Genomic DNA, 25,896 nt, shown 5'->3' on the forward strand with positions numbered 1-25,896 from the left:
CTAGTCCCAGCTCCAGTGGTGACCAGTTAGATTCCTAAATTTCCCATTTTAATTTCCCAGGTTTCTACTACTTTGTAAAACTTCAGGTTGAACAAAATGGGCAAGAGGCCATCTCCTTTTTGTACCCCGGTTTTGATCTAGAAACTCCATGATTCTTTTTAAAATTTGGTATTTGTTCATGGCGTCGACCTAGAAAAGTCTTTTGCCCCTACTTGCACCATATGTTATGAACCTGCGTGTATTTGGAATCGCGGAAAAGTTAAGTGTGGAACGTAAGGAAAGGAACGTTAAGGACGACACAAAGACCTAGTCCCCAGGTTAGGGATATTACTAATTTACAATTAAAAACCCCCTGACCCGGCCGGGATTCAAACGCAGGGCCACCAGGTGACAGGCGGGTGCGTTGCCCCCCAACACCGTGGGGCCGGACAACTCTATGATAGTTCTCTGAGCTTCACCTTGGATTTGGTGTTCATGAGGATCTGCATTGTTCTAGTAGATATACTGCATTTCTTATTCTTGTATTCTGTCCTGTCTTATTTTTCCAGCTGTATCAAAATGAATCTCATTTCAGGTGCCTGAATCCTATCCTCATCCTTTTTCCTCAGTGCCCATGTTGTGCATCCTTATGCGAAGATTGGTATGTAATAGGTTTGATAGATGACTCCATTGCATTTCGAAGGCATTTTTTGTTCTTATAAGATGATGAATGCTCACCGGTAACCTTGTGACAAATGGACACTAGCCTGAGTAGGGAAGTGTTTGTCAGGACACAGTACAATGGAGACTTGATCCTTTATGCTGCTGTGATAGTTGTAAAATTCTGTTTAGACCTCTGAATGAAAACAGCAAAGCTCTGCTGAAGCCGTGACTGGCTTAATACTTAATTAAATGGAGGGTTACTCTTACTCTTTCGGAAAACTGTGGATGCACCAAACAAGTGTTGTATTGATAGTGATTAATATCACAGATTTTTTTATGTTTCAGGTGGAATCAGAGCTGATTGATAAACTGGACATTCTTATCAGTGAGAACAAAGGAGATGATGAGTACCGTCAACTTTTTAATACAATGTGAGTTACATTTTTAAAATAGAAAACAAGTTATTTTGCATTGGTTATGAAGGATTTAAAAAAAATTAATTCCATCCTTGTAATATATAGTTTCATACTGGAGTACATTTTGTAGGAGGATATATTACCAAAACTACAGAATAGTTGCTTGTCACATCTACCATAATTTTTTCTAGGATTCACAGAAGCACTGGATCCAGTAATCCTGTTTTGTTCCTTAAAACAATACCCCACCATATCCCACAGCAGGTCAATTTATCTGGAATTTCCTTGTAGGAACACATAGACTTGACTTTTGAATGTTCTTTGCATAAACTTTGTTTATGGAGTGACAGAACACTACGCCTATGTTGTGCAAAGCCGTACACCTCTGTGGAAGTTTGCTCATGTTTATTATGTACTGCTTCTGATTGACATACTGAGAGGGAAATAAAAAAAATTGAGAGGCAAAGTTGATCAGTACAACAGCTCTCTGGTAGATATTAATGATTTTGCATGCATGAAGAAATAGATTTGCTTTGTTGAAACCACAGATTCAGACAGTTGTTATTGATTGCTCTTTAAAAAAAAAAAACTGATTGGTCTTGGCCTGCCAATATGACTGCTGCCCAGTCGAATGGCCTGCGGATACATATGGTACTGCAAACATCTAATAAAATGATCCAAAAACTGTAAAGAATGACATAAGAATTTTAAATGAAAATTTTACGATATATTTATGATGTTGACATAATTTTAACGCACAAACAAATGTGAACAGACTACATCATTCTATACTAACATAAAGTTAATGGATACCTAATCTAATTTCATACTTTGATGAAGATGCACATAAATACTGGTTAACATTTCAGTCCAGTGTTAAATACTGCAAATTCAGTTTTTCGTTCAAGAATTTCTTTTCTATCATGTGGCCTATTAAGTCGGGAACATCTGAAGAACATAACAAAAAAACAACAATTTTGCCATTAGGTAATCGAATGCATTATTGGATTAGAGCTTGCATGAAAGATGTGCACTTAAAATGTGATATACAGTCTTACCTCATTCTGCATTACAGTAGATGATGGTGACCATTCGCAGATTCTCCTAGGAAGAAAAAAGAACAATGGTTGTCGGCCAGCATGTTCTTGAACTTTGAAAAGCTCCTTTCAGCATCTACAGATGCAATGGGAGCATACTTGAAGTGCATTAAGTCGCTGATTAAGTCTTCTTCAATTCCAGTGAGGCTAAAGTCTTCACCCAACAACATCTGAGAGATGGAGCACAAAACATTAAAGCACCGAGCTTGATAGCTGCAGTCGCTTAAGTGCGGCCAGTATCCAGTATTCAGGAGATAGTGGGTTCGAACCCCACTGTCGGCAGCCCTGAAGTTGGTTTTCCATGGTTTCCCATTTTCACACCAGGCAAATGCTGGGACTGTACCTTAATTAAGGCCACGGCTGCTTCCTTCCCAGTCCTAGCCCTTTCCTGTCCCATCGCTGCCATAAGACATATCTTTGTCGGTGCGATGTAAAGCAGATAGCAAAAAGGAAAAGAAAAAAAAAGATCCACGATCCCCACGTGTGATGCAAGGCTGCAGTGGTAATGGAATGTCGGGTGCTTCGAATTTAAGAAGTTCCCTGCGTGATGGAGCCTTAAGAAATAAATACCTTCTTGGTTTGCGACACAAGCTTGTCAACTTTAGGGAACTTGTGATCTGACTTCTTTGGCTACTCTGTGGAATGCATCAACTATGCAGGTTTGATAGCATTAGCAGCTTTAACTATGTAAGGTGCTGTATCAGTCATGAAGAGCAAAACATCATCTTGTCTTACACCCTCAGGCTACATTAGTGCCATCGATTTATCAAAGAGGTGACATATAGCTGAATGGTTCACAGAGTGCAAAACCTCAGTCGTGAGCAAAAATATTTTTCCAGATCTATCTGCTTCCAGTGTACTCACGATAACATTGGCAGTGTAACAGCCCTCATCAATACAGATGAATATTGTTTTCCCACAGACTTTTGCTCTTATTTTGCTCATTGTGCTCTCATAACAGTGGAATACATAGTTCTTTTCAACGTAGACTGGTCCGGAATTGAACGGCCCATGTACTTTTCTAAGAAATTTCTTAATGTAATGTTGTTCACTTTCCAGATGTAAATATTCACAGAAACTGAAACTTTGCACAAGTCTTTGAAAAACATGGAGGAGGGGTGGGGGGTGACGGCACTGGAGGATTTTTTTGTTTGAGTAACAATTGAGAAACTTTTTGTCTGCTGTTACTTTGGATTCCACATATATGCTTCTCTCCAGTAGTATGTTGTCAAGTCTCTATATCATCCCGGCTTAAAGTTGGGATAATATCCAATACCACATGCATAAGTGCTTCAAAATCCTCAAACATGTAAAAAAAAATATTCAAAAAGTATAAAATAGTCCAATAAATTCCATAAAATGACCAGATAATGATGTATAATTTTAGAAAATGACCTAAGTATACAAAATGGAAAAAATTACCTAATAAATTAGCATTTCTACAATGTGGGAACTATGATCAGGATTTCTGTACGAGTTAGCAATGTCTATCATGAACTAATTAAAAGATGTCATCAAAATCCTAGCCCTGTTTATAAGGAAATGCCTTTAGATTGCTACTTTTAACATATGAACTACTCAGCTGTGGTGGCAAGATATAAAATAAAAATTTTTTGTCATTCAATTTTGCCCTGTTGCTACAGCTACATAAAAAAATCACTGTTGCTTGAATTGACAGTTGCCTCCTTTAGTGTTGAGAGTGAAAGTCATCTGTTTTTTACAGCATCCATATGTATTTTCAACACTAATATAATACAATTGATTGATACTTTATAAATTATATTTAAATCTATTCTGCTACACTTAATGCTGCTGATTTTTCTGTAACAGTGTGACTAAACATAGTGAAAAAGTATTCTCTCTCCCTTAGAAGCTGCCGACCAAAGGTGAAAGGTATGCTTAGTTCACTTGTAAGGACATTGATGCAATCAGTCAATCAATACTGATCTGCATTTAGGGCAGTCGCCCAGGTGGCAGATTCCCTATCTGTTGTTTCCTAGCCTGTTCTTAAATGATTTCAAAGAAATTGGAAATTTATTGAATATCTCCCTTGGTAAGTTATTCCAATCCCTAACTCCCCTTCTTATAAATAAATATTTGCCCCAATTTGTCCTCTTGAATTCCAATTTTATCTTCATATTGTGATCTTTCCTTCTTTTAAAGACACCACTCAAACCTGTTCGTCTACTAATGTCATTCCACGCCAATTTCCTTTTAGGGAGTTGAAAGATTTAGAAATTAGTAATAATAATAATAGTTGTAGTAGTAGCAGTCCAATGGAAAAACTCGTTTTACAAATGAATCGGTGAGCTTTCTGCTTTTGGAGTGCTGCCCTGGTGTTCACACAGCTTATGACAGAATTGCAGAAATGAATACCCGGGTAGTTACCTCAGGAAATCCAGTTAATACATTTAGGAAACTATTTGTAGTATATTGTTATGGAGCAAGCAATCATTTTTGAGTTTTTGAACATCACACTGCTGCATAGTTTAATTTTACTCCTGCACCAATTGCAGGAGATTTTATTCTGTCATACTGCCATCGCCTATTGCTTACTTTATGCATGTCCCTCTAATCTGGGTAGGTTGGTGAAATTTTGTGATGTATTGAGAAAATCTGACATTTTTGAGAAGCTTTTATTGATTTGTGAGTGTAGCAAATGAATAGGCAGTGTTATAATGGATGTATGGCATATGCTTTACAAGTATGCCGTGCAACCACTGATTTTTTTAAATTGTGTATGTTTGTAATCATGAAATTAAAATGTGATTTTAATAGAGCACCATTAATTTTCTTTCTTCTGCTGCTGCCAGGGAACACCTGAGTGCTGTGTGAGTACAGATCAGATTGTGTGATTGATTATCTGTTTGAGTATTTTGTAAGTAAACTTCCTTGACTGCACATCTGCATTTGTAGCTAAAATCCCCTTTCACTGACAGTTTAATAATTTATCAATTGTTGCAACCACCACTTCAAGTAGTCCTCTTATCAGCACTTTAAGTACCTGAAACATTGGAAGTGTAAGTATAGTAGCATTGAATAATTATACTCTATTGTATTTGCAAAGATATAAGTATAGTAGCAGTGAATAATTATACTCTATTGTATTTGCAAAGATAAATACGAAGGTAATCCCAAAAATAAGGTCACCTATTTTTTACCCAAATACATAGACCTGTTTATTTCTACAATCCTTTACATCATTTTACAGCTTGAACATTTAGCTATTTTTCTACATAATCACCATTTCGGTCAATGCGTTTTGCATTTTTGTAGACGCTGTGACAGGTTTTGTATGCCCACGTCATATCAGCTCGTCGCCATGCTTTTCAGGAAGTTGTGAGCAGCGCTTCAGAAAACCTCAGGAACCAAAGTGCAGAGATCATCCAGGGTGATCCGCCGATCTTAACGCATGATTTGCTCAACCTTCACGACTGTCTCGACGGAAATTGACGGTCTCCCGCTCCTTTGTTCGTTCGTCGTGAATTTCAGTCCTACCGGCTGCAAACTCTCTACACCACTTACGAACATTTTTTACATCCATGCACGGCTCACCATACACTTCCGTCAGTTGGCGATGGATTTCAATCGGTTAAGTACCTTTTGCGTTCAAAAACCAAATAACTGCACACACTTCACACTTGGCGGTGACATCCAATGGGAGCTCCATTCTCAACGGCTGCCAAGCTAAGACTGAGTGCCTCAGTGCGGTGTGAGCATGTTTATATGTGAGCGCGGGAAATACTCTTCACAATATTGTGACCAACAGCCACATGAACAGATATCTGTATTTATAAAAAAATAGGAGATCTTATTTTTGGGATTACCCTCATATTTCCTACATTGGTAATAATTTCAGAGTGAACTTTATGCACACATTTTCTCAATACGTTAATATGGAAAGGGGTCCAGGGTTCTCACTGGTGTTGAAAGAAAGATTTATGGTTATATCACAGAGGCCAATCAATGAACGTAATGAAAAAGTGCGAACTCATTAATACCAAACATTTTCTTTGACATTGAGGTTTGTGCCCTGAAAATTTATCCATCCATTGTACTATAATGTTTTGTCATTACTATAAAGAGATATCTGGAAGTCATCCTGAACAGTAGTGACAAAAGAACTGGCTGTCACTCATGAACAGCACACCATCTTACTCTGCTCTTTTCACCCACCAGTATTTGGACAAAAATGGCTGTCATACCCCACTCTGCCTGATTTGGTTCGAATATCAAGATAAAAGGCTGCCATTTTGACATCATTGAGGAGTTAAGAAACATAATTGCTGGTAATGTGTGAGAGAGAGAGAGAGAGAGAGAGAGAGAGAGAGAGAGAGAGAGAGAAAATGTGACTGGGATGTAACCAGTGAGAACAGTGTCTATATATTTAACGGAGCTGTTTTATAAGTTTATAACAGTTTTGGTGTTGAAGTCCATTATGTAGTGATGATAATTTTTCTTCTTCTTCTTCTTCTTCTTCTTCTTCCTCTACCGCTTATCCCACACCTGTGGAGTCACGGATGTGAACTGTGTCGCACATGTGGATTTGGCCCTGTTTTATGGTCAGATGCCCTTCCTGATGCCAACCTTATATGGAAAGATGTAATCACTATTGTGTGTTTCTGTGGTGGTTGGTAGTGTAGTGTGTTGTCTGAATATGAAGAGGAAAGTATTGGTACAAAAGTAAACACCCAGTCCCCGAGCCCAAAGAATTAATCAAACATGATTAAAATCCCCGACCCGGCCGAGAATCGAACCTGGGACCCTCTGAATTGAAGGCCTCAATGCTGACCATTGACCATTCAGCCAATGAGTCGGACTATGTAGTGATGATAACAATTATAGTAAATTACACCAACGATTACTATTCTCATTATCACTCATCCGAGCACTGTGACCCCACTGGTTCTATCTCTGCTTCATGTCTTCACTGTAGCATTGCCATCCTGGATGTTCTTCCTCAGGGCACCCTGGAAATACAAGCCTGTGATAGTTCCATCCATCTGGTTGCAGTCCGTCCCTTCCTTAACCTTCTCAGCCTCAACTTTTCTAGATTTTTTTTTGGGTAGTCTCGCATTGTGTCCAGAGAACTGGAGTATTCTTCCATTGATGTGAGATGAGAGGTATTTTTAAATCTTCAGTTCATGTAGTATGGATACCTTGGTCCTTCTTGTGGGCTGTGTCCAAAGAATTATAGTATTCTATCACTGAGGCAAAAAAACTTTTTCAAATCTTCAGCTCCGGAAGGATGGATACGTTGGTTTTTTTCTTGCAGTCTAAGGCAAGTCATCCACGTTTCAAAAGCATTGATGCACTTTATCGTAAGCCTTTATGATTGAGGTCTCACAGCAATTATGAGGAAACAGAGAATGTAACGGTGTTAAGGAGACAGATCTCTGTATTATTATTTATTCTCCTCTTCTGCCAAATTTGAGTTAATTTCTTCATAAACTATAACAGTAATTTAATTACCTTATTAGAGCACATTCAGTTGCTTGTATGCAACCATATCATACAAAAATGCTTTACTGACCACAATGTTGATAAGAGATACAAGACATCAAGGGTTCCTGTCTAGTTGCTGAGGATGGCTTCTTGAAAAGTGACTGACAGTGCTCCAACAAGGTAACCCATTTACCTTTATTAGACAGTAGTGTATTTATTGTTTTTTGTCAGTTTTATTATCTTATCCCCGACATTCAGTATTAGTATTGTATATCTCATTGTTTGTTAATGGATTCTTTTACTCTTTTAGATCCTTTGTCATTTTTTCTATATAATTTATATCTATCATTGTATTGTGACTGAGTGATTTAATATCTGCTCCTAAATTTGGGATAATTTCCATGGAATATAAATGGGCATCTGAGACACATTATGAGTAGTGGTCTCTATTTAACTGAGGCTGGTAACTGGTTTTGATGATGATAATGATGATTGTATGTTTCAACATCTCTTTACTACTAAAGGTCTTGAGAGATTCCAGATTTTAAAATATGGAACCTTCTTGTACAGATTCTACATTGGGGAAAAGTTAGATGGCTGAGTTTAATCTGTTTAGAAATCATTGAGAGCTATCAATTTTATTAATAATTAGGAAATAACAGACATGAAAGTAACAACAATACTTGCTGATACAAACAAGTGGGAACGGTGACAGGAGGGTACTTGGAATTGGGAGATTAAAAAAAAAAAAATTCATTGGATGAAGCTTCAGTGGTGGGTCCATATGAGGTGAACGGAGGGAAATATGTTACCTAGGAAAATAGTAGGCTTGATCACTGAGAGTAAAAGAAGCAGTTAGAGACCAGAGCGACAATGGTTGGACTTGGTTATTAATGATAAGAAGAATGGAACTAAATAAGGCCATGGAGCCATTTGCAAATAGAGGACTGTCGAGATGCATAGTTAATTCAGAAAAGCATGCAGACTGAATACTGAAAGGTATAACAGTCTATAATGAATGAAGGGTGTGTGTGTGTGTGCATGTGCACGCACGTGTGTGTGTGTGTGTGTCAATAAACTGTGCCATAATTGACATTCACATCCTTAGACACAGGAGACATGTGCCCAACCAACTCAGCCACAGTTCCTAGAAATTTAATTAACATGAAGAATGAGGATAGAAACACAAGTGCAGTTTTGAATATTAATTTTGTCTATAGATAAAAATATAATTACAAAAATTCTGTGGTTAGAATTGGTTAATTTGTGATGATTTGTTTTGAACCTCTTCTCTGCTGTTAGTGATTGCTGTTTTGCTTATAACATTAGAACCCAACTTAAAATTAATCTTAAAACTCGCATGAATTCTGTTGAAATCTCAGGCTTCTAGATCGGGTGCAATCTGAGGATCCAGCCTGGAAGGATAGTGGAGCAGCATTTATTAGCTCTGTGACGCGCTTGCTGGAGAGGCTCTTGGATTACCGCAGTGTGATTCAAGGTGACGAGAACAGAGACAAGCGGATGTCCTGTACTGTCAATCTCTTGGTAAGTCAGCTCAAAAGCTAAAGGCATATCTTCATTTAATGTTTCATACTTCTACTCATTTATATATTTATACTTGTTGTTTGCTTCCACTGGGAAATAACTGCAAATTATCAGCTTTGTGAATCCTATCTCTCTCTCTCTCTCTATGCTGGATGGAAGATTAAGATTTGTCATAAACTATGAATGAATCTGCATCTTCTTCATAGTTACAACATCACAATATAAATCCCAATTAGGAGTGGTAATTGGAATCTCTCAGGAATTAAGGCCCGGGCACACAGAATGCAGGTTACCACAGTGGTCTGGAATCCTAAACCACAGTGTGAAGGACACAAATCTATAATTTATAACTGTTAGGTTCTTCAGTCTGTCAACTAACAGTTATAAATTAACTGTGTCAAAACTGAAAAGAAATGGCTTAAAAAACTATACTGTACAGTACAGCACTATTGTCGTCACACACGTGCCATCCTACTGCAGTGGGTTGGCCGAGACTGCAGTACGCTAGTTTCCATTTGTGTTTCGAGTCTGTTGTTTGCTGTGGCCTGCAGTCTGGTAGCAACATAGAGATGGAAAACATTATAGAACAGGTTTTGGCCTCCTCTTGTTTGTTGTAAATTTTACAATATTTGGTTCAATTAAGTGATATAATGTTTCCAAACATTCACAAGCCATTCAGAAATCAAGTACGGACTTGTCTTCAAAAGACTTCAGTTCTGTGTGATATTTGCCGAGTTAATCTCGTTTCCTGTTGATTTCATGAATCCATTCCCTTTTCTCTTTCCTTTTTCTACATTGTTTCACAAGGGTGAATTTTATGAGCACTTCCCCTTTATCAGAAGAATTTATTTCTTACAGATACAGAAGCCACAAATGCAGTATGGGTTTCTCTGCCTGCAATAGTGAGCCATTGTATCTCTGTAATGGACCTTTTTGTCGGCACCTGTGGCTTCCTGCAATGTTTTGACTGCTGCATTAGCCCTCATTCTGTGTGCCCAAACCTTAAGGGTCTCCAGCAATGATTTACTGTGGAAGCATGTGTAGATAAAGTACACACAAGAAACACGTGGGTCAAAAATTTTCAGCTGCAGCCTTCGCCAGTTTAGGATAGAATAAGAATGATGGTGATCATTGTTGACCGTAGATGCTGTTGTGAGGTAAAGTGAGAAGGCAGATAGGACAGAGAGACGAGAATGGAAGAAAGAAGTTGTTAAGTTTGGGTGTTTCCCTAGACCTGAGCATCAGTTCATGTCCAACTTTGGGATCTATATGGACAAGAGGGTGGGAATAGGCGGTAAGTGTTTAAGGACTTCAACTTTGAAACACTCATCAAATTTTATTTGATTACAAGTGTGGGGTGAGGATGAGAAAAGATTGAATGCTTGTTTTAAAATGTGATTGATTTTGTGGAGACCAGATTGATATGTGATTATGAAAAGTACTGGGTTTGGTTTCTTGGAACCGTTAGTACAGAAGATACAGAAAGTAAGACTGAGATGGTTCAGACATGTAAAAAGAATGGGAAAGGAATGGGTAGCAAGAAGGGAATTGGAATGAGAAGTTAAGGGAAAGAGACCAGTTGGAAGACTGAGATTTGGAAGGACATTACAGAAGCTGGATTGTATGTGGCAGAAGTAATGGAGCAGGAAAAGTGAAAGGACAGAAAGGAGTGGAGGAGGCTTGTTAACCACACCCAGGTGACTGGAGTGGGACATTGATGGTGATGATGATTTGGTTTCTTGGGGATTCTGGGGACAGAGTTCATAGCTCAAGAAATCAGGCAGTTAACCAATTGGGTGATATTCTTCCAAAAATCCCCACATTCACTTTTAAGTAAAACCTTAAAACATTCTCACTTGCTATGAACCATACCAATCCCCACTGCTTTTGGCTCTTTCCCCTATGAACAACCATTGCAAGACTTGTCTTCTACATATACCGTTCGTGGCACCACTTTCTCCTGTAGTACCACCAACAAGCCTTACTCCATTCAAGATCGTCAAGGCTGCACTTCATTCAGTATCATCTGCCAGCTTCATTGCAGACCCTGCCTAGCTTTCTTTCTTGGCTTAACTACCAACACTCAAGCCAACGAATATGTGACCACCGCAGTACCTGCAAAACCCATATATAACATGGATCTTCCTGTTCCCATTCACACCCAGCTCCATCAAATCATATTTGATGATGGTTTTACAGTTGAAGTCCTTAAACATTTACCTCCAACTTTCCACCCTTTTGCTCTGAGAGATTCCGAAGTTGGACATCAACTAGTGTTCAGGCTTAGCAAAGCACCCACCCTTAACATTAAATAACAGCTCTTTATTTCCATTCTCATGTCTTGGCCAATCTCCCCAAATCACAATAGCATCTACTGGTCAGCAATGATATTCTACCTTCTACTGACAAAATTTGCAGCCAAAACTTTTGGACCCCTGTGTTCAATTTTTTTGTGTACCATACTTAACATGGTGACTCACTGCTCTCCATCTGTTTCCCATACACATACAGTGTATATTTTGCTTCTATTAGCTTTCTCACCTGAACATTTATACTTTTTTTTTCTCTATTGTATTGACCATTTAGAGAATGGAACTAAACTTGATAAACTCCTCTTACCTGTTAATGTCACTGTGTCTTGGAAAACATTTATTGAATAAAATACATTGTCTAATTCAATCCTTCATTTGCATGTTTTTCATATAAATATGGATTATAGGCAATATTTCTAGACTGGAAAAATAATGATTAAATTTATCTACTGAGGTAAATATGCATTTTTTTTTTAATCATCACATCAAACCAACAAAAATTGCTTTGATATCTTCTTTTACTCTTTCTGGTACAAATAAATAAATGGTGGTGTCTTACTGAGAGCAGTGAGAAGTTTATATCTTTATCCTTGATAAATAAATAAATAAATAAATAAATAAATAAATAAATAAATAAATTATGGTGTTTTCCTGAATGCTGTGGGAAGTTTATATCTTTACCACTGTAAAATTCTTTCCCTCCTAAACTGCAGCTCATAATAGCTCTTAAATTTCATATAGACCAGGGACTCTCAGACGCCCAAAATCTCACGCATGCAAACTGAGGCGAGAGGCTCCGTGCACTGAGCATCGGTCCCACTCAGCTCAGCTCGGCTCGACTCGGATAGTGTAGTGCGATGAGAGCGACAAAGTGTTTGGTGATAGATGGCTTGTTTATCAGTGAAATAGATAAGTGCAAGACAACAACATAATAATGGTACAACCTGTTTCAAAGAAAAACAAAGACTTCCGAAAATCCATTTCAATCGAACTGAGAACTTTTGTATTTTTTGTGTATTTTAATGTGTGGGACAATAATTATGTGATCATCAAAAAGCATCGAGAAGCAGCTAAGATTATCTGTATGTTTGGTTTCACGTGCATATGTGAAGGCTTTTCTTCTGTTTTGACTTGTACGAAAACTAGATTGCGTGCGAGTATTTCTGATTGTAATTTAAAGAACACTCTCAGAATTACTGTCAGCTGCCTTATTCCAGACATTACTGGTATAATTGCAAAGAAAAAGGAAAAGAAGATCAATGGGAGATAAATTGTGTGCTCAAACCAAACTGAAAAAAGAGTTTTTTGACACCTGTAACATTGTCTCATACAACAGAGTGTCTCCACTCACCACACATAAACATTTTGCAGTGAGGGGAGAATCAGCAGGGAAGGTGAAGAAATAACTAATCTCGTTTTGGTCCGTATTGAAGATACAATAAGTAAAACACTTTCAAGATTAAAATTATTGTGTCCACCTTTCAATACAAATATATTTTTTAGTGATTAAAATCTACATGAATTAAAAACACCAGTTAGGGACATGTTTCGTCCTAGTTATGGGCATCTTCAGCCTAATACTAAATCTTTTATTTATTTTATTTTTAATTTTTTTTATTAAAAAAAAACACAGCGTCAAAATAGCCTTCAGGACAATAAATAATAATCTGAACATATTCCTCAACCATAATAGAGTCAATAATAATAACAACATTTACTCAGGGTCTGGTGTTTATAGGTTAATATGTCCCCAATGTTAGTTCACATATTTTGGACAAACAGGGAGGAGCTTTTACACAAGGTATCTAGAACATTACAATGCTTCCAAGCTTAACAAGTTTTCGGCCATGAGCCAGCATATGACTGAAACAGGCCATAAGTTCACCTCAATAGAGAATGATTTGACGATCATTAAAAGCCTAGGCAAAGGGAAATTATTGAACAAAACGGAGAACTTGTACATTTATTTGGAACAAAGTTATAATAAAAATAATAATCTTAATGATGTCATTGACAACAAAAATCCGTTATATGAGACAACTCCAAGGTTAATCCAGGTCGTAAATCGTCATCAAGTTCCCAGTATGTTTAAATCACAAAACGCATGCACTCCAATAGCCACGCCTAATGCCACGCCCGCCCAATCCAATTCGAGTAACACCTCTCAAGCAACAACACGGACGTGCGATTTGAAACTCACTCCCCCTTCCCCTCCACGCTCTAACCCTCCATTACAGCATCAATACTACACTAGGAGTAGCAAGCTTAGTCGTTCAGACACAACCAGAACAATTGATCCCAGCTAACGTCGACAAGAGAAGTAAGTTCATGTGATAAACACTCACTCTGCAATTATTACCATATTGGGTTCCACATCCATCATTCTAATTCCCCGGTTTTTCTCTTATCGAGTTACAGACAACTCATATTCCTCCCAAGGTTGAACAATGCACCAATGGGAAGTTAATCAACAAGAATGACGTAATATTCCAAAATTTTTATCCGATCAACAATATTCCAACATACATGCTTCAACCTTAATACATAACCATGCTTCTTTCTAAAGGAATATTCAGACTGATTCATACCCTAACATGAATGACTTTAACCAAGGTTCCAGTTTTGTAACAATTCTTACGACTCAGGCGACCATAACAATTGAAGAAACCCCAACTCACACTGTGATAAATCTCTAGTCAATACAATTTGAGAAATCCCAATTCACGCTGTGATCAATCCAATCTACAATTTGGATGTCTAGTCATTATAAAATAAATTAATTCATTGTTCGTAATTTCTGGCAAAGTTAATGTACATATTGTACATACTGTACATATTGTAAACTATGCAAAAAGCATAAGACCATTGTATTTAGTATTAAGTTTACTATTAAGTTCCGATGTTTATAGTTTTAATTCTTGACCGTAAGATTTAGTATTAGGCTGAAGATGCCCATAACTAGGGTGAAACATGTCCCTAACTGGTGTTTTTAATTCATGTAGATTTTAATCACTAAAAAATATATTTGTATTGAAAGGTGGAAACAATAATTTTAATCTTGAAAGTGTTTTACTTATTGAAGGTGAAGAAGGCGGAGACAGGCTGAATGGGTGAGACAGAGGTAGGGAAAGAGGAGTGGGGGTTTGCACTCTGGTCAACCTAGTGAAGTCGTCTCCTGTACCTTGTGCAGTGCAGTACACTAGTGCATGCACTCTGAGAGGCCCTGATGTAGACCCTGGACGTTTTGGGAGTCCAAACTTTTACCCAGCATCAGAGAGAGAAGAGTAGCATTAATTAGACCTACTGATAATTCCTCCTGAGGAAATACCCTATTTCATAGATGCAGCCTACTCACCTTTATATTAATATGCTGCAGTTAATTTCTACTGCTTATCTTGGTTTAGCTATTATTGTCATTTGTTGAGGCATCCAGATTCTACCTTGTCAAGAAGTTAGGTGTTGAGTTTTTCTTTTTAGCAATTTCTTCGAGAACTGGGCATGTTATCTGTAATATTGATATGTTCTGATGGCAGGTAATCTTCTCTATTGTTTATAGAATTTCTACAAAAATGAGATAAATCGAAAGGAGATGTACCTGCGCTACATTTACAAGCTACATGACCTACATCTGCCAGCTGAAAACTACACTGAGGCTGGCTTCACCATGAAACTCTATGCTGACCAGTTGAGTTGGAGTGGCAAAGCCCTAGTGGCTGATCCACAGTTCCCAGGCTACCCTGAATGGCAACGTAAGGAACAGCTCTACCTGCAGATCATCCATTATTTTGATCGTGGGAAGGTATGTGGAGACTAAAGTATTTAAGTTTTCTTCAAGTTTAATTTCTTACAGGTTTACACTCTTAATTATGGTTCTTTCATTTAATGTATAGATATTTCTCTGTAATTTTCATCGTCATCGTGGACTTAACAGTCCCTTGTGTATGGTGGCATTCATTAAAATTTCTTCCGTTCCTGTATATTTAGAACCAGGCCCTTCCAGTTTTAAACTCCCAGGGTGTGTATGTGTTGCCTCACACATACTCTCGACCTCAGCTTAGGTCTTTCAGCTTCTCTAGTTCCTTCTGGCATGTTATTGAAAATCTGTTGTTGTTTATGTACAGTAAGTACCCAACTTATTCCAGTGTTCTGACTTTTATGACTGTAAAGCTTAGGTCTTTCAGCTTCTCTAGTTCCTTCTGACATGTTATTGAAAATATGTTGTTGTTTATGTACAGTAACTACCCAACTTATTCCAGCGTTCTGATTTTATGACTGTAAACATTTCTGGTTCAGCAAACAATTTATGCTATTCATGAAGTTATTATCTTCTTCTTCACATCCTATTTTCTTCAACTGGTCCATAAATGTACCTTAATGTTTTCCTTTCAAGTACACCCAGGTGTCTTTCTTCATAGAAAACCGAAAATGTTGTTTGTGGGACGTAAAAACAGTAACATTATTTATTTATTCTTTCTTCATATTTTGTGTTTTAGCAGCACTGTATCTTGCCAGAATTGCATCAGATGCCAGACTCTTATAGATAGGGATTATTTTAAAGCTAACTGATGTATCACAAGGTTTATCAATTTCTTGTCTTACTACTACTGCAACTGCAACTGCTGCTGCTGCTGCTGCTGCTGCTGCTGCTGCTGAAGATCATTCTCAGGAGAGCCAACAGTGCCCACCGCCTCCTGAATGCAGAGCTGTAAAGCGATGATCACTTGCTTTATTCCTGCATTAGAGCAAGGTTTGCATGTTTAATCTGTCTTCTCCATAACTGCTGGTTGAAAGCATCATCCTCAGTGAGACCAAAATCTTCATATTAGTGTCCACTCATTCCTTCCATCTCGTCTTTGTATGTCCTATTGTCACTACAATGTCTATGGATTTTCTTGTCACCAGTGGGGGATATTGCCTTTTTTAAGTGGCCAAACCATCTGAGGTCTGCCTGAGATTATTGCCACAGAAAGGGTGTTCCGCATGTCTTCATTCCTGCCCCTGTTGAGTTTTGTCAGTCCAGTTGACCAAGGGAAGATCCTCATTTCCATCATGTGCAGAATTTGTATGTGATGCTGGGTCATTGGCCATTATTCAGCTCCATATATTGCAGCTGGAAGACAAAAAAGTGATATACTGTATTTTTTATTTCAAATATGATTGGCATCCAGACAATTACCTGTCATGTCTCTCCACCTCATCCATACTGCTTTTGCCCTCCCCCAAACCTCCTGCAACAGGATTACTGGATATCCGGGACCCCACATACTTGGAGGATTCGGTTCCCTTCGACTCTCTTCCATCCATCGATGTTGATCATTGCAGTGTCATCACATCCACAGGCCATGTATTCTGTTTTTTTTTAGTTTAATCTCGGTCTGTAGTTATTGCTTTCTTCCACGACTGTGTTAAGACCTGCAGTTCTCCATGTAATTTTGCAGCCAACGAGGTATCTCTGACTGAAGCTCTTTAGTGATGGTGCATTGTGGATGCAAAACATGGTTTAAAAAAAAATATGCCAAAGTGATACTTTTTCTCAAATTTTAGGTTGAGTCTCCCCTTAATTTTTCATGGTATTACATGTTTTAGTTCCTTCTCTTACTGTATAATCATATCTTTCAATTTCTGCAGTTTTATTCTCTTTTCTGTTCTTTTATGTTACTGTACAGTCCTATCTACTTTTAGCATTGCTTTCACTGCCCAGTAATCACCACCAAAAGCATCTTCAGGCATAATAGTAACATTCACAACTATTGGCCTTTTACTTTTATGTAAAGTCAGTCAAGATTTTGGTTCTTGTGTCTCAATTCATACTTGGTAATCTTCTCTTTTACTTTCTGAAACAAGTGTTTCCCATAATCAGTTGTTTTCTTGAACGACCTGCATAAGCAGAAATGCATCAGGAAGAAGAAGAAGAAGAAGAAGAAGAAGAAGAAGAAGACGATTTCTCCTCCTTAAATCTTTCTTAGCCCAAGGATGACTATGTCCTTCTTCCCTGTGAATTCAATCAGCCCTTTTGTCGTATTTCAAGAGGTTGATTGTTCCCATGTTTATGGTGTCCTTCTGGGTTTTGGTTTGATATAGTTCGGTCACTTTCATAGCTTCCACAATGTCCAAAAAAAAATTTACATCACTTGCAGGAGATGCCTTTGCATTTATTGAAACATCATATTTGGTGTCATTTTCCGTATAGGCTAATTATTTTATAGAATTACCACTCCAAAAGTTATTTTATACCTACTACCAGGTCTAGGTACTGTGTAGAGAAGAGGAGAATGCAAGAATGAGGAATGTGGGCTGCAAGCACGAACTTCCTGTTCTACCCAGACAGATCGGCTCTTATCTGCTACACGAAAACATTGACTCACACTTTGCAGTTTGCTGGATTACAACTGACAAGAGCGAAGTGCTGCCAGTAGAACATAATATAAAGTCACCTGGGTAGTAGCGGAGTTGCTATGGTAACCATTGCGTCACTGGCTCTGCTGGTGAAAACCCCTTCGCCCCGTGCCTCACCGGGCAAGTGCATTCTTCTGATCTCCCAACAATAGGTTGCTCTGTACTTGCTCTTTACAGCTGCCTCTAACTTATTGATGGATTTCGGTGTCATTTCCAACACTAAGGGATGATCATCCTATCTAGAGGGGCTTCTCTAATTAAAGCTGTTAGTCTCTCTAAGAGCCGGGCTGAGTGGCTCAGACGGTTAAGGTGCTGGCCTTCTGACTCCAACTTGGCAGGTTCGATCCTGGCTCAGTCCGGTGGTATTTGAAGGTGCTCAAATACGTCAGCCTCGTGTCGGTAGATTTACTAGCACGTAAAAGAACTCCTGCGGGACTAAATTCCGGCACCTCGGCGTCTCCGAAAACCTTAAAAGAGTAGTTAGTGGGACGTAAAACAAATAACATTATTATTATTATTATTATTATTATTAGTTTCTCTAAGAGCTAAATTTGTAAAAACTCAAAAGCTGCAAAATATGCAGTGTATTAGACAAAATAATTGGAGGTCATCTCATTTTTATACAGAAAAAAGATTGATAATACAGGTACTTGATAAAAACAATTGCCATAACAGTTTCTCTCAAAATTAACTGAAGAAGCAGAGAACAGCTGTACTGCATAATACTCTACATATTAACTGAAACTTCATCCATACAAGATCACAGAAACACAAGTTGTACACATCAGTTATAATAAAAACGAGATATTAGATTCATATCAGCTTATGCTGTTGCATTTTTTAAAGTTACATTTCTTCAAGTTTTATATTGCAGTTGTTGTTGTTATTATTATTATTATTATTATTATTATTATTATTATTATTATTATTATTATTATTATTATTATTATTATTATTATTCTCTTACAGTGTTGGGAAAAAGGCATACCCCTCTGCAAGGAATTAGCGGAGCTATATGAGCGTCACCTCTTCGATTATTCTAAACTGAGTGACATCCTGCGTACTCAAGCTCGCTTCTTTGATAACATTTTGACCCAGCTGCGACCGGAGCCTGAGTATTTCCGTGTTGGATTCTATGGGCTCAGCTTCCCTCTCTTTGTGCGGGTATGTTATCTTCCTTCTTTTCTAGATAACATATTATTAGTTGTTTGAAATAAATTAATTCAAATAGTAATGATGAATTTTAATAAGTAATACTGACATATTATTGCAATGAAAAATGTCTTGTGTGTACCTAGAGAAGTTTATATTGAAATGTTTTGCATACACTTAATGAACGTGTGTGGTGTGGAATAAGGTAATATTTTCCTTTCTTTCTTTCTTTCTTTCTTTCTTTCTTTCTTTCTTTCTTTCTTTCTATTTAATTGACTACCCCTGATTTAAATTCTCTTTTGACTAAAAGAAGAATGTATCAAGAGTATTTTCAAGGAGTTCCTAGAATGGGTGAATTATATCCATTTCCACAACAATGTACTATGGTTTCTGTGGGCTGTGGCATACTTCTCTCAACATGAGTCAAGTCCTGTAAACCATTCTCTGTATTGTATGTCAGTTCTCCCTTTGCATTTGTATCAACTCTCTGTAGAGCATTGTTGTGGGGCAGTAGGACATGTGAAGCTTCCACCTTTGATATCTCCACTCTGACATCAACAAAAAATCCTATACAAAGATGGGAATAGCTCGCAAGACCACCTTTTTCCATCAAACTTCCTGGTGTTATGTGTTTCTTCGTAGTTACCTTGCCGTATTTTCCATTAACACAAGTATGAAGGATGAATTTTCCACCTAATCAATACTTTATTTACAAAATGTATAAAATTGTTCACATTAAAACAGTACTGGTTTCGACCCGTAAATAGGTCATCATCAGCTGTTGGTGAACCTGCTTAATAGCGATTGTACATAAAACATTGCCAAAAACTAATTAAACAAGAATGCCTTATTCTAATACAATATCACTGTTAAGATATATGTATATGGTACAATTATAGGGCTTTGACTTGTTGGAGTCCCATTCAAAATCTATACTGTTGCCAACATTGCATTAAACAAGATATATATATATATACATATGGTACCATGAAGGGCTTTGTAAATAAAGTATTGATGAGGTGGAAAACTCATCCTTCATACTTGTGTTCTTAAATTATCAATATGGACAATGAAGCTGATAGATTATAATATTTTCCATTCCTAAATGTCTCTGTCTGAATGATATTTGGGTTTTATAACATACAGTTTGATTTGTGCACATTATTCTGGAGCCAAACTTTTCAAATGTAATGAACTAAAGCTCGAATGTCTTGAAAATGTCCTGTGCAAAAATTGGTTGAATGTGTACCGAGTGTGTTTGTGCTTTCCCGACTTTCTGGGAGGTCCAGTCTTCACCATACAGTTGTATTGGGAGTATCTGTCTAGCGTTGTTTAGTGGTGGGAATGGATAGTTCAATTTATGGCTTGTATGCTATGAACTATGTTGATATTGTGAGCTGGATGGGTAGCTGTTATTTCCATTAATATTATACGTAACAACAAAAAATGATGTATGGGAGCAGTCAGACTGTAGTGCTATGTCACATGTTGTTTTACTGTATGGTGAACAGTAACGCAGATTTATATGGTTTTATATTTTTAAGTGCATCACCATTTTGTTTATAACTTAATGGCTGAACATAATTATACTCTGCTCGACATTTGAGAAAAATAGGGACTGCTACATAAACTGCACATCATTTCATTAGTGCAAAGTAGTAGTAGTTTTAGCCAAATGCCAAAATATTAAATCTTGGATATTAGTGCTCCTGTACACTAAAATAAGAGGTAGAAAATAACATTTGTTCCAACAGATCCTATCAGCAACAGGTTGTGATTTAGCCTTTTGATATATTATTATTTACTTCCAGTTGACGAATTTACTCATTGCGCTTGATATTCATTAGACTCACCATCATCAACATCATCTTCATTTCCCGTTTCTGCTTCCTGGGTCAGTTTGTGAATCAAGGACCTTCATCGCTGCCTGTCTCTCCACCACTCTTCTCCTTTTTTAAGTACATCTTCTGGCTTTCCTCCCTATTCTCTATACACTCCCACACTGAATCTGTCCGTCTCTTTCGGGGTCTTACTCATGGTCTCTTTCCTGTTAACTGTGAAAAAACTTTTTTTGGCCCTTCCCTTTCTCCCATTCTCATTACATGGCCATACTACTTTAGCTTTGTTGTTTCTATCTGTCTTGAAGTTTCAAGATTCCTGTCTTTTTCCTTATCTCTTTGTTTCTAATTCTATCCTTTCTGGTCTTGCCCTCGATATCTCTTAGGAATTTCATCTCCGCTGCCTGTATTCTACTCTCCTCTCATTTTGTTGTAGCCCAAGATCCAGCTACATAAGTTAGTATAATAAGTTAGTTGAATATAATACTTTCTTACATTTCTTTGGGACATCTTGGTTCCACAAAATACCCTTTACACTCTGGTAGAAGCTGTTTGCTTGTTGTATCCTTTTCCCAATATCCTCGGTTATCTTTCCATCCTGTGTGATCACAGTTCCCAAGTACTTGAAACTTTTAACCACTTCCAGAATTTTCCCATTCAGTTTTATCTTTCCTCTTCCTTCCCCTTGTCATCACTATTGTTTTATTTTTCTCTGTGCTTACTTTCATCCCAAACTTTTCTATCTCTTGATTCCATGCATCTACTTGATTTTGCACTTCAGTTTCATCCTTACCCCATATCACTATATCATCTGAAAACAACATGGCTTTTGTTGCTTGTCTTTCCAATCTCTGATTAATGTTCTTATGAATTTCATCCATGACTATGATGAATAGTATGGGGGATAGTACACTTCCCTGCTGGAGGCCAATTTCAACTTTAAACCATTTTATCTTGTTTTTCCTATACTAGTCTTCACACTGCTAACACAATTTTTGTACATAGCTTGTATCATTTGCACTTCCACTCTGTTAACTTCTTTTTTCCTTAATATGACCTATACCAACTATCTGAGCACACTGTCATAAGCTTTCTACAATCTGTTTTCCAGTCAGTGACCGGGTCAGGGATGGGATGAATGAAGCCCCCAACTTGCAGCAAGGATAGGAATTGTGCCGGCTGCCAAAGCACTCCTCTGGGGCAATGATTAATGACTGAGAGATGAAATGAAATGTTAGTGGAAAGTGCTGCTAGAATGAAAGATGACAGGGAAAACCGGAGTACCCAGAGAAAAACCTGTCCCTCCTCCGCTTTGTCCAGCACAAATCTCACATGGAGTGATCAGGATTTGAACCACAGAACCCAGCGGTGAGAGGCCGACGCGCTGCTGCCTGAGTCACGGAGGCTTCATAAGCTTTCTCAATATCAATAAATGTCATCACCAGAGTTAGGATTTTTAGGGGCGCACCTTTTTTTTGTTAGGGTAAATTAAAACTGTTCAAAAAGATATCAGTGTGAAATTTTGTTTCTAGTTGCAAAAAGAGGCATTTTTCACGCACCTTTTTCCCTTTTTGGGACCTTTATCCCTTTTTCCCCCAACCATGCCCATAATCCCCTTTTCCCCCTTTTTCTTTTAAGTTTAATTCCAATTTTTTCTATAAGATTTCTAACCAATATAAAATATGTTGTGTACATGTGAATAGTAAGCCTACCTCTTTCAGTAAACACCACGCTGGAGTTGAAAGCATACCTGCAACAATGGAAAATAATTGTGTGTTCAACAAAACCTCACTTTACCGCTGTAATGACAATGAGTGATTCTATCCCACCCGAATCAGTAGCCTGCTGATCATGAATGTGAGTTTGTTACTGTGGGAGATGTCATCTGTTTGCATGGAGGCAGAGGCTAGTGATGCAGAGATGACAGCAACTGCTCCCACGTAGTTCCGAGAATTGAGACCAGGTTCTGCCCGAATCTCCTAGACTGTAGTTCCAGCATGAATGAGAACATTCTGGTAACTGTTGCGGTGTTATAATAGAGTGTGGACAGCAAGTGAGCGAGTTAGCGCAAGAGTGAGTTGTGTGATAGTCGCATTGAGTTAATAAGTGAACTGGTGTTAGCACTTTGTTACATTATGTCACCGGTCATCAAGAAAGGACAGCAGAATTTCATTTTTGTCTCAAGAAAGGGCTAATTTGCAGACAGACCTATATTGTGTCCATAGTTACAAGTACCTGACTGCACTTATTAAATGATTAGAAGAACAAGGTCTGGAAAAGGAAAAAAATGGGATATTTTTATTTCCATGAGGGAGCAGTTAGATGGCTTGGCCAAAGACAAACTTGAGTCTAGTCTTCAGAAGAATCCAGACGTTGAGTAATTTGTAATATCTGTAGAATTGCCATTCCGAGTGAATACAAGGTTTGCCCCACTGGTTTCTGTGGATGTCGAAAGAAGCTTTAGCATCTACAAAGTCATTCTATCTCCTAATAGAAACAGACTTACTTTTAAAAATGTAGAGATGCTTAATGTCTTGAAGTATAACAGTTTTGAAAATGTAGAGATGCTTAATTTCTTGAAGTACAACAGCTTCATGTTTTTTTCCTTCTTTTCATGAGTGATAATTTGATGTACTTGTTTGTAATTCAATAAACTAGAATACCGGGCAAGTTGGCTGTGTGGTTAGAGGTGTGCAGCTGTGAGCTTGCATCTGGGAGATAGTGGGTTAGAATCCCACTGTTGGCAGTCCTGAAGGTGGTTTTCCATGGTTTCCCATTTTCACACCAGGCAAATGCTGGGGCTGTACCTTAATCAAGGCAACCGCTGCTTCCTTCCAACTCCTAGCCCTCTCCTATCCCTTCATCGCCATAAGACCTATCTGTGTTGGTGCGACGTAAAGCCACTAGCAAAAAAAAAAAAAAAAAAAAAAAAAAAAATAGAATAGAGGAAAGAGAAATCATTGAATTAGTTGAATAAACCAGCACCTATTTGCCCCCCCCCCCTTTTTTTTTTTTTTTTTTTTTTTTTTACCTTATTTGAGCACCTTTTCCCTTCCTTTTTTCATCTGAAATTTGCACCTAAAAATCCTAACCTTGGTCATCACCATGTCCCAAACTCCCAGCTTTTCTCCACCATATGTCTTAATGTAAAGATCAGGTCAAACGTTGATCTCTCTTTCCTAAAACAATCTCTCCTTCTAGCTTCTTCCTCAGTCTTCCTTCCAGTACTCTCTGAAAGATCTTAGCTACATCGGCAATAAGTATGATCCCTCTGTAGTCATTACATTCCTTTTTATCTCCTTTCTTAAATATCGGTATAATTAAACCCTTTCCCTACTCTTCTGAGATCTCTTTCTTCCTCCAGATTATTCTCAATAATCTGTACAGCCACTGCAACCCTATTGGTCCTGCTACTTTTATCATTTCCATAGTTACCTCATCCACTCCTGCTGCTTTACCACTCTTCATCTTTTGTATGGCTTCCTCTAACATTGATATCTCCTTTTCTTATTCTTCTTCTTTCCCCATTGTTTCTTCTTGTTCCTTCTCATCTATCAGTTCACTGTATTTAATATTTAGTAATTCTGAGAAGTATTCTTTCCCATCTTTTTAGTATGTCATCTCTTTGCATCAATATATGCACTGTTTCAGTTTTTTTAATTTTTTATTTCCCCTGTTTGTTAAACTATTCTTCACCAAACCATACAAAACCTTTTTTACTTCCCTTTATATCCTCCTGTAAAATTTCTCTGAAACTTTCCCAGCTCTTCCGTTTCTCTTCTTGTACGATTTTCTTACATACCTTTTTGGCTTCCTTATATTTCTGCCAGTTCTCTGTACTATTACTGCCTATTCACTTCCTCCAAGCAATTTGTTTCTCTTTAACTGCTTCCTTTACCCTGCTGTTCCACCAAGGGGTCGTCTTTTCCTTTTTCCTCCCTGATTCTCTTTACTACACACTTTACAAAACCATTTCTGAAACGTGCCCATTCCTCTTCCACACTGTTCACATTATCTTTGTGAATTTCTTTCTTCAGATCCTCTTGAAATTTTCCCTTATTTCTTTCTCTTTTAACTTTTATCCCTTTATTTTTCTTTCCCTTTTTTCTATTAACTTTGTTATTTTACCAAGTCTGGTTACCACCACTTTATGGTCTCCTTCAAATCTGCTCTTGGCATTACTGTCACATCTTCCAGCTGTCTACATTTCTCCTTCTCCACCAGAATAAGATCAATCATTGTCTTTATCTTTTTATCTCCCCAACCATATCTAGTTATTTTTTGTGAGTTCTTTTTTTCTAAACCACGTATTGCCAACAATTAATCCTTTCTTCTACAAAAATCTATTACCAAATCTCCTTCTCCATCTTGGTCTCCATAACTATAGGGGCCAATTATCTCTTCGTTTCCCTGCCTGTCTGTTCCAACATGTGCATTCATGTCTCCCATTATTATAACCTTTTTTTCTTCAATACAACTTTCCAGTTCTTCTAGAAACTCGTCTAAACATTCATCTACATTCCCTATATTATTCATTTCAGTGAAATATCATATTTCAGGACCTATTTGTAGGTACAGCAGTTTTTAATTCTTTTTAAATGCCTTGCGTTGTCATCTTACTGTGATACTCGGTATTGGAGGAGTGATAACATGAATTATTCTTTAATTATGAAACCAAAATTGAAACTCGTGTATCCAATTTTTTTTACCTTTACCCTTGTTTTAAAACCAATTTTTATTGCCCTAGTGAAGTTTTGCCTTATAAATTGAATTTTAAATTAAAATGAATATTATATTTAAACTTCCATTTACCAAGCGAGTTGGCTACATGGTCTGGATCATGTAGCTGTAGCTTGCATTCAGGAAATGGTGGTGAACCCTGCTGTTGACAGCCCTGAGATTGTTTTCCATTGTTTCCCATTTTTACACCTGGCAAATGCTGGGGGCTGTACCTTAATTAAGGTCATGGCCACTAGCTTCCCAATCCTAGCCCTTCCTATCCTTGCATTGCCAAAAAGTTTCGATGTGTTAGTGTATCGTTAAACCACCATCA

General features: G+C 37.7%; 1 protein-coding gene across 1 annotated transcript in view; it reads left to right on the forward strand.

Moving 5' to 3' along the window:
• Positions 1-25,896, forward strand: part of spg (dedicator of cytokinesis spg) — a 783,360-nt gene that overhangs the window by 686,476 nt on the left and 70,988 nt on the right. Inside the window, exons 24-28 of the mRNA XM_067136588.2 lie at positions 988-1,073; positions 4,969-4,986; positions 8,983-9,145; positions 15,014-15,256; positions 18,823-19,017. Of these exons, the coding sequence (XP_066992689.2) occupies positions 988-1,073; positions 4,969-4,986; positions 8,983-9,145; positions 15,014-15,256; positions 18,823-19,017 (705 nt within the window). The remainder of the gene's footprint in view (positions 1-987; positions 1,074-4,968; positions 4,987-8,982; positions 9,146-15,013; positions 15,257-18,822; positions 19,018-25,896) is intronic.

Source organism: Anabrus simplex, chromosome 1 (assembly GCF_040414725.1).
Source record: "Anabrus simplex isolate iqAnaSimp1 chromosome 1, ASM4041472v1, whole genome shotgun sequence".
In the NCBI taxonomy this organism is placed as follows: Eukaryota; Metazoa; Arthropoda; class Insecta; order Orthoptera; family Tettigoniidae; genus Anabrus; species Anabrus simplex.